At 36.8% G+C, this 18255-nt stretch overlaps 1 protein-coding gene across 2 annotated transcripts in view; it reads right to left on the bottom strand.

Moving 5' to 3' along the window:
- Window positions 1-18255, bottom strand: part of LOC117985021 (somatomedin-B and thrombospondin type-1 domain-containing protein-like) — a 54714-nt gene that overhangs the window by 2402 nt on the left and 34057 nt on the right. For both annotated transcript variants that reach the window (XM_034971698.2, XM_069500940.1), the window contains exons 3-5: window positions 9197-9391; window positions 3582-3705; window positions 1656-1732 (exon numbers count right to left, since the gene is read on the bottom strand). In XM_034971698.2, coding sequence (XP_034827589.1) covers window positions 1656-1732; window positions 3582-3705; window positions 9197-9391 — 396 coding nt within the window. The remainder of the gene's footprint in view (window positions 1-1655; window positions 1733-3581; window positions 3706-9196; window positions 9392-18255) is intronic.

Here is an 18255-nt window from a genome sequence, read left to right as displayed (position 1 = left end):
TTCGCCCGCGTGAACTTCATAAATTTCAAACCCCCATTTAACCCACTCAGGGGTGGAATTTCAAAAAATCCTTTCCTAGTGGATACCTTCTCTTTACCTACAAAGAACACACCCACCAAATTTCATGTATCTAGAACCAGCTGTTTAGATGTTTAGGCTGTGCATTGATATATAAGTTAGTCAGGAGGACTTGAAATTTTATATATATGGATACTACGTTAGTCAATAGGGATGACATTTGTTTGTTTACATATTTAATGACGTCACATCATGGCTGACAGCGTTTTCTGAGTTTCAAATAAAAATAAAAACTGTATTTTTTTAAACTGGATTTATATATCCATCCTGCGTTTTTAATAATTGTTATTGATATATTTCGTTGTCTTAAGCAAAATACTATAATAAATAATCATTTATTGGACGAAATTAGATATGAGTCAAGTAGCCTATTTTTAGTTCGAAACAGATCCTTAAATCGCGAAACAATCTTTTAGAATCAAATCGATGCAATTTGTTTATAGAGGTATTGAATTTTTTGTATGAAACAGTTGGTTATGCATCTATAGTCTATACCTACTAATATTATAAATGCGAAAGTGTGTTTGTTTGACCGTCCGTTCTAACTAAGCAACCAATCGGCTTGATTTTTGGCATAGAGATTGTTGAAAAGACGGAGAGTAACATAGGCTTTATTTTTATCCCGGAAAATCAAAGAGTTCCCACGGGATTTTCAAAAACCTAAATCAAGTAAAGACAAAATCACAAATCACAAAATATTCTAATATCGATATGACATATTCGAGAGAACAATATTTACCACAAACATAAGTAAATGTTTCAAACCACCTGTAGCAATAAAATAGCAATGTTTACGATTCTACGAATGAATAAATTAAAGTAACAGGCGCTATGTAAATTTTATATCATTTATGAGAGAGCCTTTACTTTTTATTTTCCACAAATCTTTATATTACAAATGCAATATAAACTACAAGATAAATAATATTAATTAGCAATGTAATTTTTTACATTTAAAAATTGTTTTTTTAGGGTTCCGTATCTCAAAGGAAAAACGGAACCCTTATAGGATCACTTTGTGGTCTATCTGTCTGTCGGTCTGTCAAGAAACCTACAAGGTACTTCCCGTTGACCTAGAATCATGAAGTTTGGCAGATCAGTAGGTGTTATAGCAGATATTCGGGGAAAAATCTGCAAACCGTGAATTTGTGGTAACATTACACAAAAAAAAAATTGTGGTCATGAACTAATAATAAGACATATTTTCAATTTTTGAAGTAAGATAACTATATCAAGTATGAAAGGTCTTCACCTGTGCACTCTAAAACAGATTTTTATTTATTTTTATGCATCAGGCTGTGTACACATTTTATAGATACATTTATCAGCCTGTGTTTGTTTATAAGTGTCGTAGTTTGTGTTAAATTAATGTATTGTGTTTGTTCCTAATAAATAAATTAAAAAAAAAACATAGTTTTTGAATTATCGTGTCAAATGTTGAAAAGGTACGACTGTAGTACGGAACCCACGATGCGCGAGCCTGAATCGCACTTGGCCGTTTTTTTCTACAAAACTCACAGTGTTATAAAAGAAATTGTCCCACGTAAAAATGAGATTCAGATCCATGTTATACATACCTTCACGCAAAGGTTTATAGTCAGAATCAGCATGACAAGCTTTTGAAACCTTCGTCACTTCGAACTGCACGCAATATCTGAAACAATTCCCAGTGTCATTTCAATCAAGATTTACTTCGCATCCTAAACACATTTATACTAAAATCCGCCTTTGTATGGCCTCTATTGCCAATTTATCCTGGTTTATAGGGACGGAATAGGATTTTCGGAACTAACAATTTTGCTACAGTTCTATTTCAGTATGTATCAGACTGGAATTTAAAAAATTTCGTGCAAAAATTAAAAGATCAACTAAATAACCGCTTTATATCCGCACGACCCAGCTTTTAAAGGCTCTCGTAAACTATAAAATAAATAAATAAATAAATAAATAAATAAGCCTTTTATTACTGAAAAAGGTACAAATTTACAATATTATTACAATTCTAAATGTGTAATTAGATACATGCTTTTTGCTTTAGGTATAAGTACATAATATAGTTGCTTAAAGTTACAGTAAGCAAGTTGGTTTACAATATTTTCTGGTTTTTATTTTATAGAACACAATTTTTGAATTTATTAATACATCTGAATATTTAAAATTTTTGATACTAAATCACAATTTTTTAAAAATTTGAAAAAACATTTATTTTTATTTTTATGGTAAGCTGAGACTTATTATGGTATCTATTATTATTTGCTATGTATAATAGTTATATAATACTAATTTACAATTCAAATTTTTATTATTTTTATCATTTATAACAATATTTATATATAACAATTATCTTGCTTTTTATTATATGATTTATTATTATGTTTTTTTTTTTACGATGTTAAAAGAATGTAGGTACTATGTAAATCTCACATTGCATAATATATTAATCTGAATGTTCTTATTTATATAGTGTTATGCCTATTAAAATTTTAATACAATTTGATGAAATATTACTATTCTATACTGTCTATAACTGACAATAAAAATTAATCACAAGCAATTCTCTTTCCTATCTTCATAATAAGTAAGTAGGTATATAGGTTATAGAATTTATAATGGGCATAACGTTCCACATACAAGTAAATAGATAACTATTTTATTATATTTAAGATGACCTAATTATGACAAGTATATTTTTTAATTCCATGTATTAAAGAGTACAAGTACTTACAATGTAACTTAAAATAACGGCAATACCAGTATAAATAATCGTAAACTATACTCATCTTTTAATAAATAACTATTTGGGACTTATACTATGTTTCGTTTAAGAAAATTCACGAATTCTAATAAGCAAAGCAATTAATATAATATACCGAATACCAGGAAGGCTTCACTCAATATTCTTTAAGAACATAAGTATGCGGTACGATGCCGTGTAGAAACCAAAGGGGTATGAGTTTAATAAAACTGCCATACCCCTTCCAGGTTAGCCAGCGTCCATCTTAGATTGCATCATCACTTACCACCAGGTGAGATTGCAATCAAGGGCTAACTTGTATCTGAATGTTAAAAAAATCAGCTTTACCTCAAAATAGTATTTAAGTATTTCAGCGTTTAAACTATCGTGAATGATTTCCATATTATACATATCTTACACCCGGCTGTACTTACGTGGTTCGAACCACGGGCTGTTCGAGCAGCGGCGCACGCGGCGCGCAGTGTCCACCGCGAAGCGTGCGCGAAGTGACTCCTTGAAAAAGGACCCCGGATGGATTCAAAACTAGTCAGGCTAATGTCAACTAAACACGTGAGTACAGCCGGGTATAAGATATGTATAGTCAGTGGCGTGCACAGGATTTGAAGCCAGGGTAGGCATTAGTTAGCTAGGAACCTGTTTACTGGCAGTTTACAATGAAAAATATGCACAAACTATTACAACTGGGGTAAGCAGTGCATTTATGCCTCTATGACCTACACGCCACTGTGTATAGTATTTAAGTACTTACTCTCTATGTGAATTGGATTCTGGATCATCCGGGTTGCGTAAACGCAAGTTCTTTCTGATGTCCACCGTTTCATTGGAGTGCCGGCTCACGGATAGTCCTCCTGGCAGGATCATCGCCGACTCCTCTACAACAAATTAACAGTAAATTTTTAATTATTTTATTTGTCATAGGACAATTAACAGCAAACTAGAATCTTAATTAACTTACACTCATTCCGAAATATAGATAGACTTGGTGGTGTATTACATTAAGATACTAGTGATTTAAGTAGTCCATGAATGCAAAGCATGAGCGCTAAGTACTGTGTATTAATAGATTAGACTTAAGCCGCGAATATCTACCTATACCTACTATTGTATTGCGTTATGCGGCATCATCGATATAAATGACAAGATATGGTCAAGCAAACAAAATTGTTCACGGTTTTGGAACCAAATAAATCAGCGCCACCTCTTAGATACTAATGAACGACCCGTTTGAAATCCAGACGTCACTGAGGCTGCATTTTTAATTTATTAGCTCCAACTAAGCGTGAAGCTTGTGCTAGAAGTAGGTACGACAAAAGTGCAACGGGCGGGGTTTGAACCGTCGACCTTTCGGTTTTCAGTCCACTCCTTTACCAGTTAAGCTATTGAGGCTCTAATCTCATTGGTGCTAAAGCACCAATGAGTCGGTGCCATTTTGTTTGTTCAATGGCCCTGTCCATACGAAGTAATATATAAGTCAATGATTTTTAATTATTTTATTAGTCATAGGAAAATTGACAGCGAACTAGAACCTTAATTAACTTAGTTACGCTAATTACGGAAATATAGCCAATTAATTGGTGGTGTTTTACATTAACACACGAGTGATATAAATAATCATGAACGAATTCACATCTATACTATTGTATAGCTTGTGTGACCTAAGCCCGACAGACTAGGCATCACGTCTCATCAAATTATTACTTAATACTTCAAAAGCAAAGCTGATGGAATCTTTTAATACCTACAATTGGCACCGACTCCGTTGTCTTTCTCTAAACTAAATTTAGAGTTCCTTTTCTTTTTAACAATGCTAAAAAGGGACAGAACATGAACTTTACATTTAAAGACTCAAAATTTTAGTGCACGCTACAAATTTAAACAGTAGGCTCGCGACTGTGCGCTAAAATCAAGGGTTTTAACATCTAAAAATTAAATTAAAAACTGTCAAACTGCGTCTGTCCTTTTCATATTACATTAGTAAGAAGAGGATGTGAATACTCTAAAATTAGGTTGTGCTCAGAATCAGTACCAATATATGGCAGCAATCTTTGCGATAAATACGTAATAAGTATTTTTTGGTATGACGAGTTTCAAAAGGAATGAATCCATACTAATATTATAAATGCGAAAGTGTGTCTGTCTGTCTGTCTGTTAGCTTTTCACGGCCCAACAGTTTAACCGATTTTGATGAAATTTGGCACAGAGTTAGCTTACATCCCGGGAAAGGACATAGGCTTCTTATCCCGGAAAATCAAAGAGTTTCCACGGGATATTTAAAAACCTAAATCCACCCAAGTCGCGGGCATCATCAAGTAGAAAATATAACTTCTATGTTTATTCATCATTGTACCTAAATCTTTTGTACTAGCCAGTTGTTAACGTTTATGCTATGCGTCCTTTAGTTATAAATCCTTTTGTATGTATATACTTGTGTATGTGTAAATGTTGTTGGTTTAGTCAAATAAGAAAAAAAACCCCAATACTTCGCAACTATCTTATCCACAAATCCTTGTCCACTGAAGCGGAGCGGGAGTTTTATGCAATTCTATTGGTTAACTAGCTTGTGCTCACGACTTCGTCCGCGTGGGCTGGGTACACAAATTCCAAACCCCTATTTAACCCCCTTAGGGGTTGAATTTTTAGAAATCCTTTCTTACTACGCCTACGTCATAATAGCTATCTGCATGTCAAATTTCAGCCCAATAGTTTTAGCTGTATGTTGCTCGATCAGTCAGTCAGTCACCTTTTCTTTTTATATATTTAGATCACGATTTCGTTCGTATCAGATCTCGTTTCTCATTTTTTTATTTTATTACTTCTCCCTGAATTTTCTTTCCCCCAGTCGAGTTTTTTTTTTGTTATTCTTATGTGTATTCTATCTGTGAAAACTTGTCATTAGCTTTAATCTTCTTCTGTTTTTACCTATTCATTTTTACATATTAGCTGTAAGTTTTCCTGTTAAATAAAATAAAATAAAATAAAATAAAATAGATATTTGCATAGCTCCACTCCGCTCCTCTCTTCTCTGCACCAGTGGACACACAGCCTTAACGCTAAATTACGTAACACAGACCCCTGAGCTTGTCCTATCGAGTTTACACAGTCGTGTAAACTGTCCAAACAGTTCTGCCGATTAGCGAGAAACTGTCAACAGTTTAAAATTTATCTTTCAACAAGCTGGTGTGTGCTACATGGACTGAACAAGCATTATGGAGTCCATTACACAAACATTATAGATTAAGGACCGGTTCACGTTTATTCCAGTCGCTGGATCCAATAAATTCATTTCAGCGCCAGACTAGTATGTTATTAAAACGTCGCTGTTTACGTCAGAGCTAGTACACGTTGAGCGTTTTGTTTTTAGATCCAACTAACTTATGCCCGCGACTTCGACCGCGTGGACTACACAAATTTCAAACCCCTATTTTACCCCCTTGGGGGTTGAATTTTTAAAAATCCTTAGCGGATGTCTTCGTCATAATAGCTATCTGCATGCTAAATTTTAGCACGCTCCGTCCAATAGTTTGAGCTGTGCGTTGATAGATCAGTCAGTCAACTTTTCTTTTTTTATATTTAGATATTTGTCCGCTCCTCTCTTCTCTGCACCAGTGGGCATACAGCCTTAACGCTAAATTACGCAGCATAGACCCTGAGCTTGTCCTATCGAGTTTACACAGTCGTGTGAACTGTCCAAACAGTTCTGCCGATTAGCGAGAAACTGTCAACAGTTTAAAATTTATCTATCAACAAGCTGGTGTGTGCTACATGGACTGAACAAGCATTATGGAGTCCATTACACAAACATTATAGATTAAGGCCCGGTTCACGTTTATTCCAGTCGCTGGATCCAATAAATTCATTTCAGCGCCAGACTAGTATTTTATTAAAACGTCGCTGTTTACGTCAGAGCTAGTACACGTTGAGCGTTTTGTTTTTAGATCCAACTAACTTATGCCCTCGACTTCGACCGCGTGGACTACACAAATTTCAAACCCCTATTTTACCCCCTTGGGGGTTGAATTTTCAAAAATCCTTAGCGGATGTCTTCGTCATAATAGCTATCTGCATGCTAAATTTCAGCACGCTCCGTCCAATAGTTTGAGCTGTGCGTTGATAGATCAGTCAGTCAACTTTTCTTTTTTTATATTTAGATATTTGTCCGCTCCTCTCTTCTCTGCACCAGTGGGCATACAGCCTTAACGCTAAATTACGCAGCATAGACCCTGAGCTTGTCCTATCGAGTTTACACAGTCGTGTGAACTGTCCAAACAGTTCTGCCGATTAGCGAGAAACTGTCAACAGTTTAAAATTTATCTATCAACAAGCTGGTGTGTGCTACATGGACTGAACAAGCATTATGGAGTCCATTACACAAACATTATAGATTAAGGCCCGGTTCACGTTTATTCCAGTCGCTGGATCCAATAAATTCATTTCAGCGCTAGACCGGTATGTTATTAAAACGTCGCTGTTTACGTTAGAACTAGTACACATTGAGTGTTTTGTTTTTAGGTCCAATATGCCACCTTGAGTAGAGGGCATTTACATTACTGACGTATCCTATTGAGCTTTGCTCTTTAGTTTGTTCCATTTCATCCCTATCCTTGCAACCTCTACCAACTTTTTTTCTATTGGAGATTCTTTGCAGCGTAGTAAAAATCGATATTATTGATCTTCTTAGACCAGTAAATTGGCGCTGATTCTGTTGTTTTTCGCTAAACTAAACTTTGAGTATCTGCGTCTTTTTAATATTGCTAAAAAAAGGACGGAACATGAATTTTACATTTAAAGACTCTTTTTAGTGCACGCTACAAATTTTAAGCATTTACTCGCGACTGGCAGCTAAAGTCACGAGGTTTGACGGCTCTTAATTAAACTTAAAACTGTAAAACTATGTCTGTCCTTTTCATATAATATTAGTAAGAAGAGGATACGAATGCTCTAAAATTTAGTTTTGCTCAGAATCAGTACCAATTATCTAGGTACGTACCTAAAAAGTGGGGTAGATATTGGTTCATTGGCCCTTGGGCGTTGAAAAACGCTCACTTTAGCAGCATACACCGCACATCTAGCTCAACATGTTCATGTTATTAGGGTTAGTGCTCGGAAGTGATTGATTCTGTGTGTCTCTTCTACTGTCGCTATAAAAAACGACGACAGATGCAAAAAAATAAGGTTAAGGACTCCATTTAAGTCAAATGTAAAAAATTTTGTAAAAAATTTTTTTACGGTATACACGAAAAACGTCTAATGTGAACTAGTTCTTACACAAATAGCCATTCAACGCTGCATTGGTTTGTTAGATCGGATATTGTGAACCGGCTTTAATTATTTTAATCCTATTCAATACCCCTTTGACATCCGTTCAAAACATTTTTCTAATAATAATAGTTAAATTTAAGCGCCTGGTCATTTATAATAGCATTTCTCTATCACGCGCAATTGCTCTGGAATCCATGAAGGTGCATTGAAGAGAGGTCTAATACCCTTTGACATCCGTCCAAAACATTTTTCTAATAAAAATGTAAAATTTACGCGCCTGGCTATTTATATTAGCATTTCTCTATCACGCGCAATTGCTCTTGAATCCATGAAGGCGCATTGAAGAGAGGTCTAATACCCCTTAACATCATTTTTTCTAATAAATTTACGCGCCTGGTCATTTATAATAGCATAACTCTATCACGCGCAATTGCTCTTGAATCCATGAAGGCGCATTGAAGAGAGGTCTGACAGCTGCTTTGCATATGAATATACCATCTTTAGATCTTAGATAGTTTGTAAGTAACATTAGTGAGGGATCCTCCAACACAGTCATTATCTGGTTTGCCAATTTTATAGTCATCCTGTCACATGCTCTACTTAAGGATATGTATATCCATTAATTTAGTTTAGAGGTCGTTAAAGAAGAGAAGACCTGGACTAGAAAGGAGAACGGTGCAGTGAGCATAATATTTTTTACCTACGCTACGTACAGAATAAATTACTTTGATGGAAGAAACGGAAATGCAATTAAGTATCACGAAAGTTTACGTTTATTATAGATTATTTTAATGGAGAAAAAAAATTGGAAAACAAAGCAAGCGCATTTTTTTTTGTAAAAGTCTAAATATATAAAAGGAAAAGGTGACTGACGGACTGACTGACTAACTGACTGATCTATCAACGCACACCTCAAGTTACTGGACGGATTGGGCTCAAATTTGGCGTGCACATAGCTATTATGACGTAGGCATCCGCTAAGAAAGGATTTTTGAAAATTCAACCCCTGAGGGGGTGAAATAGGGGTTTGAAATTTGTGTAGTCCACACAGACGAAGTCGCAAGCATAAGCTAATCGTGGAATAAGATTGATCCACTGGCTTACCTCGTAAAGGAACGTCACTATCCGCAGTGCAGCCATGATGCGCTTGGCAAGCTCGTCTTTGTACCAACGATGGACAATGATGGCCGCCATGTGCCGGTGCCTGGACCACTCGCCTGTTTCGCATCATGCTGCCTGACCCGCACGTTGTATCACATTCTGACCACTCTCCCCATCCTGATACCACGCAGTCCATCACTGTAACAAACAGAAAGAATAAACATTTATATCACGGCGAAATTTTTAGCACTGATTTATACTTCTTGCATATATTATTGGAATTGCGTAAGGATGAGTGAAATGCTACTATACCCTATTTATGTCCCATTCACGAGCATTAAAAATGCAAGCATAGTGACGACGTTATCTCTGTTATGTATAATAATATTTGAGATTTAACATAGTGAACTCATCGAAATTACAGTACGTGCCGTCCCGTCGTGACCAATTGGGTTGAAATATCGACAAATAAAAACATCCAATTAATCGTGGTATATAGGTACCCGTTTTTTGCATGTTTATAGTTAAAGACCTGAAGATTGACATAACATGCTAATTTTTTTCTCGTAAAAGGATTCCCACAGAATTAAAAAAAAACCTGAATCCACGCGGACGAAGTCGCGGGCATCAGCTCGTTGTTTAATAAATCAAAAAATCAATTTTAGCTATGAGGGTTCTATACGCACCCTGGCCTGAGAATAAATCCACAACAAACTCCGCTGGGTAAACTACGTCCCTACTAGTAGGTCCCAATCGATATACAGGTTATCGGTGATAACTATAGGGTGCCATTATTGGCAGGGTAGACGTGTTTTTTATTTATTTTAATTACAACTTGTTACTTTTTTAGGGTTCCGTACCTCAAAAGGAAAAACGGAACCCTTATAGGATCACTTTGTTGTCTGTCTGTCTGTCTGTCAAGAAACCTACAGGGTACTTCCCGTTGACCTAGAATCATGAAATTTGGCAGGTAGGTAGATCTCATAGCTGACATTTGGGGAAAAATCTGAAAACCGTGAATTTAGGGTTAGATCACACAAAAAAAATTAAATTGTGATCATGAACTAATAATTAGTATTTTCAACTTTCGAAGTGAGTGACTATATCAAGTGGGGTATCATATGAAAGGTATAACCTGTACATTCTAAAACAGATTTTTATTTATTTTTATGCATTATAGTTTTTGAATTATCGTGCAAAATGTCGAAAAAATACGACTGTAGTACGGAACCCTCATTGCGCGAGCCTGACTCGCAGTTGGCCGGTTTTTTTTTAATGTGAAATATTACAATAAAACATAGCTAACCTTATCTAATTACTACACAAATCATGCCCGCATGGAATGGTGCCAAGAATACAGCCAGTATTCTTTACCTACGTAAGAATACTGGCTGCATTTCCGCGCTAGACAGCCAGGCTGATCCTTTGCACAAAAAATGAGCCAGCCCTTTTGTCACCAGATGAGACTATTAATCGCGGGTGACATGTCTCGTAAAAAAATTTTAGCACTAAGACTCTGTGGCCCTAGGGTATCCACGGCAAACGGAACAAAAATGTAACTCTCGATAAGAGAGGTATACTTGCGCTGCTTGCTGCTTTCAGCTGTTTCTGCTGCGCATCTGCTGCGGCTTCCGGTCTTGACGCTGTCTCCCTGATATGACTCGGGGCCACTTGTTACTTATTGTTAGACTCTCGCAATTTTTCACCTCTCCTGATGAATCATCTCATTAAAACGATTTTTATCTAGTAGTTGAGTATCAAGATAAACCCAAGATTTATTTCTCAATTTTGGGTTTCCCATAATTTCACTTTCATAAGAGTAATGAAATCATAAGGTTGTCGCATAAATTTTTCCGCGCGAATTCTTAAGTTTTGTTAGAAATCTTTTTATTTTAACTTTCATATAACGTTATGCGCGAGTTATTATTAATTCATTGTTTGGTGTCTTTTTTACTTTTCAATACGAAATACTGCTCTTTCCATTTAGATAATAAAATTAAAAACCCGCTCATGCGATAAATAAAGAAATTTCATTAATAAAATATTATTATTAGAAATCGTTATCTTGTCCTTCCGCTCTGTAGATTCAAAAGGGAAGAGGAAAATCACTTACAGGCATCTTACAGCTAGGGGCATTAATATAAATTAATTTCTCTGTTTCCTGCGTAAAATTGTTTTGGTGTTCGGGGAAATATCTTCGATTTAGCTATATGTTTATGGTGTTTAATAAATGCCCGATTATCTAAATATATAAAAGGAAAAGGTGACTGACTGACTGACTGACTGACAGACTGACTGATCTATCAACGCACAGCTCAAACTACTGGACGGATCGGGCTGAAATTTGGCATGCAGATAGCTATTATACCGTAGGCATCCGCTAAGAAATGATTTTTGAAAATTCAACCCCTAAGAGGGTGAAATAGGGGTTTGAAATTTGTGTAGTCTACGCGGACGAAGTCGCGAGCATAAGCTAGTACCTATTTATTATTGTAAACTCCCAGTCTTTTCTCTAAGAAATAGAAGTGTCTATATTACTTTTCTATATCTTGTCATTTATATCGATGCCTATGAACGTGTTTCAAAAAATGGCAGCCCGTTTCCAACCCATAGAAGCTTTGTGTGAATATGACGAAAATTAAATTATTGAGCTTTTCCTACCTGCCTATCGTCTTGTTTATTTGTAAAAAGTGAAACTGACTGACAGACATATTATCTCTCTTTGCTTCGTATTCCTTCATTTCTAAGAGTCATAACCCCTTTAGAATAGATGACTCGATTAAGAGTACTATGTATTTCAACTCTTAGGTTTAAAGATTACTATCGGATGTTAGTGACAATAATCAAGACTAACAATGCAGTATCAGGCGCGAAGGATATGTTAAGGCCTCGAACACCTAACAGTTCTTTAGGTAAACAGTATTAAAATATTTTCAAAATCAAATAATATCTGTCTATACATTTGGATTGACAGAAATACTAACATAATCAGCGTACATAACGTAATTTAATCAGACAAAATCCATTTGAAATACGCACGTGACGAGAAACCGACGCGTGCCGCCGCCATGTTGGAAGCGTAATAAAGGCGGGAAACCACTGTCAAAGGCAATGTGAAATTGGCGGTCTTTCTTTTTTCCTTTTGCTAACCTCACGTAAACCTCTGGAAAAGCATTTATTTGAATATATTGCGTTTTGTTTATATAAGCACGTCTTCAATAAAAAGTTTTATTTAGTAATATCTAGCTTTTTTGCGACTTTGTTCGTAAGGATTTAGGTTTTAAGGTTCGTACGCACCTGAGCGGCACGGCGCGGCGCTTCAGCGAGCTGCACGTCGCGGCACAGAGCGTCAAAATATATTTTCTATCATTTTGTATGGCGCATATCGCACTAGAGCGGCGCTGCACAGCGCTTTACCGCGCGTTGCCGCGCGGCACGGCTGGAGAGAATATTTTGAAGCGCAGCGAAGCGACGCGCAGTGCAGTGACGCTAGTGCGACATACCCAGCGGCGCGGCACGGCGCTTCGCGCTCGTACGCGAACGGGTATAAAAGTGACGCGCAAGTGACGCGAGGTGCCGCGTACTGAAGTTGTAGTGCGGTAGGCACCGTCGAGCGGCCTGAGGTGACGCGTTCTGCAGTAGGACTGAAGCGCCGCGCCGCGCCGCTCAGGTGCGTACGAACCTTTAAAATTCCGACGGACGCGTGGGATGGAAAATTTTAGAGTCTACGTTATAAATAAATATTGCAATTGTACCTTTCATGAGTGTAAAATTATTGGGTAGTACAACTATCAATAATAGCATTATAATCGACAATGCGAGCAGTTATGCCAATAAACTTAAATAAATTTTAAAAAGTGTAATTTCCCGAACCAATTGAATGGGGATTCGAATTCAGAAAACCGTTTTCGTATAGCGCATTATTATGTATTAAAATAAATAAATACAAGTGGAATAAACTTATTAGTACATACCTACCTAAATAATGTATTAAATGAACTAGTTAATGCGTGACATGCGAGTCAATGACAACTCGCGCCACGTATTGTAGGTTAATTTTAGCATGTCAGAAACGTACACGCAAGTGCCAACACCAACTGTAAACCGTTTCAGTTACAATTCTCATAGGTAAACCGACAAACAGTAAATTTTTTGAATACCTACTTCTATATATTACAAAACTTGTAATAATAAAGAGAAAAAACCGGCCAAGTGCGAGTCAGGCTCGCGCAATGAGAGTTCCGCAATACAGTCGTATTTTTTCGACATTTTGCACGATAATTCAAAAACTATGATGCATAAAAATAAATAAAAATCTGTTTTAGAATGTACAGGTGAAGACCTTTCATATGATACCCCACTTGATATAGTCACTCACTTGGAAAGTTGAAAATACTAATTATTAGTTCATGACCACAATTTAATTTTTTTTGTGTGATCTAACCCTAAATTTGCGGTTTTCAGATTTTTCCCCAAATGTCAGCTATAAGATCTACCTACCTGCCAAATTTCATGATTCTAGGTCAACGGGAAGTACCCTGTAGGTTTCTTGACAGACAGACGGACAGAAAGAAAGACAGACAGACAGACAGACAGACAGACAGACAGACAACAAAGTGATCCTATAAGGGTTCCGTTTTTCCTTTTGAGGTACGGAACCCTAAAAAGTGGACAGGGAAACACTTTTTTGTAATATAAAGAAGATAATAATAAAAAAGAAATTAATAAAACAGACGAAACGTCTTTTCCTTAAAAACTAATTACATTATCATGATTTATTAGTAGGTAATTAAAATGGATTTCTGCGTTATAATTAAAATGTCTGTCCAGTGTTCCGGAATACGTCAAGAGCTGGCGAACTTTAAGCTGTGATTTACATTTTACACCACCTGGACAAATATAATCATGATCATCATCATCAGCAACCGATAGACGTCCACAGCTGGGCATAGGTCTCTTTGTAAGGACTTCCACACGCCACGGTCTTGTGCCGCCTGAATCCAGCGGCTCCCTGGGACTCGTTTGATAAATATAATAGCAATGCTTAGCGTGTGCCAGTCCTTCGTAATTTTATAAAAGCTGAAAGTTTCTCTGCGTATGGTCCCCAACACAGGGATGAACGATCAGTGACTATAGAGTTTAGATCATGGTGGCTTTAACATTGTACATTAAACATTTGTACATTTAATTTAAAAAAAAAAAAAATTCACGCCGATTCGATATTGAGGCATAGGTTATAATATTATGAAACATAATTATTATAATAATGGGCTCTCATAATATTTATATTCTTATGTTAAATCAATTTTATCTAAGATTTTTTATATACAGGGTGTAACCAGAACGCTGGCAAAAACGAAGACAGGTGATAGTACTGATTATCAGTTATAATAATACCACAAAAAAACGCGAAAAAATGAATTAAAAAATCTTATATTTTGTAAAATTTCACGATTGCAAATAAAACACCTGAATGGCGCTAGACGTCTACGAACGTTCCGGAAACACCTGAATGGCGCTAGACGTCTACGAACACTCCGAGTGGCCTACCACTCGGAGTCGTAAGCGGGGCATTGACCCGAGTTTTGCACGCTATACATTGCGATTTGCGGGTTTGAAAAATACTAAATCACTAAAACTACTTTAATGAGGCAAATGGTTATTGGTATTAGATTGCGTTTAGGAAGTATAACAATAACGCTAAGTTTTTGCTAGCGTCCTGGTTACAGTCTGTATAAAAATCGTGTTAAAATTCCGAAGCAAGTCCCACGTATAATATCTTGATTCTCAGAAAATCGAGGTGTTAAATAATTTACACCATCCACTGTCGTACGTGAGGCTTCTACTAGCATTAAATAAATGGCGGCCGTCGCGGGGAAGCTCCTCTTTATGACGGTTCAGAAGTATAACACTTACCTCTAAAACTATTATAATACCAGATAACTTGGTCCCACTAGGTACTTAGTATAAAAAGAGATTCTTAAAGTTTCTTAAAGATAAATTTTAAATGATAAGAAGGCTTATGGGAATGAGTTGCTTAACAGCTTTATGATAGTTCTAATAAGTTTAAGAGTTTTTTTTAAGTGGTGATAGTAGAAAAAAATACCCGGCTGAGTTTGTTGTGGGCCTGGGCTCAGACCTGGGCGCGTTTGGAACTCTCGTAGCTTTCGTTTTAAGTTTGCGTAAAAATTATCACTGTTGGCGCATCACGCCGGGTTTTGGGTTATTCTTGATTTAAACACTTGTTTAATTTGCTTTAGTTTTGGTTCAATTATAGTTTACATTCGAGAATCACATCTTCTTTTTTATATATCTTCCAACAATGAGAGAAAGCAAAGTGTCGAACACAAAAGTCAGTGTGTCACAGAGCGGCGACCCCTACACCATTTCGCCACAGAGTAGAATTAGGTAGGTTTTTGTGCGCGCACAATCACCACTATATCTTACAAATCCAACAACTGACAATCAAAAAGTGTAATTTATTACCTACTAGCGACCCGCCCCGGCTTCGCATGGGTGCAATGTAGATACTAATGTGGTGTAATTGAGGTGTATTTGCCTCGGAAACTCTCAAATGAGAGGATTTTTTCCGACCTAATTCACATTATTTCAATTTCTCTAGGGATCTCTAATTTTGTGAGAACTAAACTATGGCTATAAACCTTCCTCTTGTATCACTCTATCTATTGGTGAAAACCGCATTAAAATCCGTTGCGTAATTTAAAAGATCTACGCGTTCATACATACAGACAGCGAGATGCGACTTTATTTTATACTATGTAGAGATTTTGAATAAATTATTTGATTTGATTTGATTAAAGCTAAAGTCTCAGAGCCAAAGTCGACTGGGAGACTGAAAGTTAGTGACCCTGTATTTTCAGCATGGAGTTCGAGTAAACTGAAATATCATTCGTAACCGCAGTTTGTAAGGAACACGAACCACCGCAAAAGTCAAACTTTTTTCTTATCTTATATTTAGTCAGTTCCGACTTTATTTACCTACACAAACAAACGGGAACTTTGGCAACGACGACGGTTATCTTCTTTTTAATCCATACTAACATTATAAATGCGAAAGTGTGTCTGTCTGTCTGTCTGCTAGCTTTTCACGGCTCAACCGTTCAACCGATGCTAACGAAATTTGGTACAGAGATAGTTTGCATCCCGGGGAAGGACATAGGCTACTTTTTATCCCGGAAAATTGATGAGTTCCAGCAGGATTTTCAGGATCGGGTATTCGGGTATCATCTAGTATACTTACACTACTAGTAGCACTACTAGTAGTAGTAGTTACTAGTATACTTAGTATACTTGAGTTTGTGTTTTTTCATAGTCTAAATATATAAAAGGAAAAGGTGACTGACTGACTGACTGATCTATCAACGCACAGCTCAAACTACTGGACGGATCGGGCTGAAATTTGGCATGCAGGTAGCTAATATGACGTAGGCATCCGCTAAGAAAGGATTTTTGAAAATTCAACCCCTAAGGGGGTGAAATATGGGTTTGAAATTTGTGTAGTCCACGCGGACGAAGTCGCGAGCATAAGCTAGTATTTAATATAGACAGATTTGCTATTCCTATATAAATAAATATATAAAAGCTGACTGCCTGAGTGATTGACTGATTGACTGACTGACTGATCTATCATCCCATCGTACAAGAAATAACACTTTTTTGTGATATATGGCAAAATCACGGTTTTCGGATTTTCCCCCATACCTGTGCTGGATATTGCAACCTGCCCAATTTCATGATTCTAGGTCGAAGTACTCTATATACTAACTATATGGTTTTGATTTCCCTGACGGGTCTTAAGTTCACAGACACGACAGACAGATAGTCAGATAGACAGACAACAGACGACGAAGGGAATCTAATAAGGGTTTCTTTTTTCTCTGGATGTACGGAACCCTACAAATGAAGTGTGCAACACGACCCAACCATTTATATACATCCTACCCTCATGAAGAGGGTATTGGAGAGTGATGAGGGACATTTATTCGGACGGTTAATACGGTCACCACGTGGCAAGACGAATATATTCGCCCACATTTTCATATTTTATCATATGAAAAGATGATTATCAGTACCCTTATTATAAATGCGAAAGTGTGTTTGTTTGTTGGTTTGTTGGTTTGTCCTTCAATCACGTCGCAACGGTGCAATCGATTGACGTGATTTTTACATGGGTATAGATAAAGACCTGGAGAGTGACATAGGCTACTTTTTAGCCCAAAAAATCAAAGAGTTCCCCGGGATTTTTAAAAAACCTCATTCCACGCGGACGAAGTCGCTGGCCTCAGCTAGCGATTTCATATTTTATCTTATGATATCAACAAAGGATTTAGGTGTCCTATACTTCTATATGTATTTTCTGTTAATGATAAGGATCTCGATTACTCTAAGCAGTATGTTTGCAAGTGCCCGTGCAAATAAAATAACTCCGAAAGATTATTTGTCACGGAAAATAAAAGAGTTTCCACGAGATTAAAAAAAAATCTAAATCGACGTGGACGAAAGTGCCGCTATCATCTTTTTGCTACAGAGATAGATATAGTCCGCGACACGTCGAGATGGCAAGTCTATGAGGCGGGGGGACGCCCCGATTGCCATCACGACCTGTCGCGCAACAGCTGCAAGCTATTCTGGAGACGGAAATAGGCTTCTTTTAGTTTAATTATTTGTTCTCACGGGAATTTAAACAACCGAAATCTACACGGACAATGGGGCCGATTCTCTTGTACACAATCTCTTAAACTAAACTAAATTAACAGGTCTAAATTGTGTACAATGGAATTAGCCACATTTGTCGCGTAGTCTAAATATATCCTAAATGGAAAAGCTGACTGACTGATCTATTAACGCACAGCTCAAACTACCGGACGGATCGGGCTGAATTGGATTCAGATAGCTATTGTGACGTCAACATCCGCTGAGAAAGGATTTTTGAAAATTTAACCCCTAAGGGGGTAAAATAGAGGTTAGGATGGGTGCAGTCGAGGGCATAAGGGCTAGCTTTACGCTTTATTGTAATATTTTTACATAATCCTTTATTTCTA

This window comes from Maniola hyperantus, chromosome 9 (genome assembly GCF_902806685.2).
Source record: "Maniola hyperantus chromosome 9, iAphHyp1.2, whole genome shotgun sequence".
In the NCBI taxonomy this organism is placed as follows: domain Eukaryota; kingdom Metazoa; phylum Arthropoda; class Insecta; order Lepidoptera; family Nymphalidae; genus Maniola; species Maniola hyperantus.
This window is presented reverse-complemented; position numbering and strand designations above follow the sequence as displayed.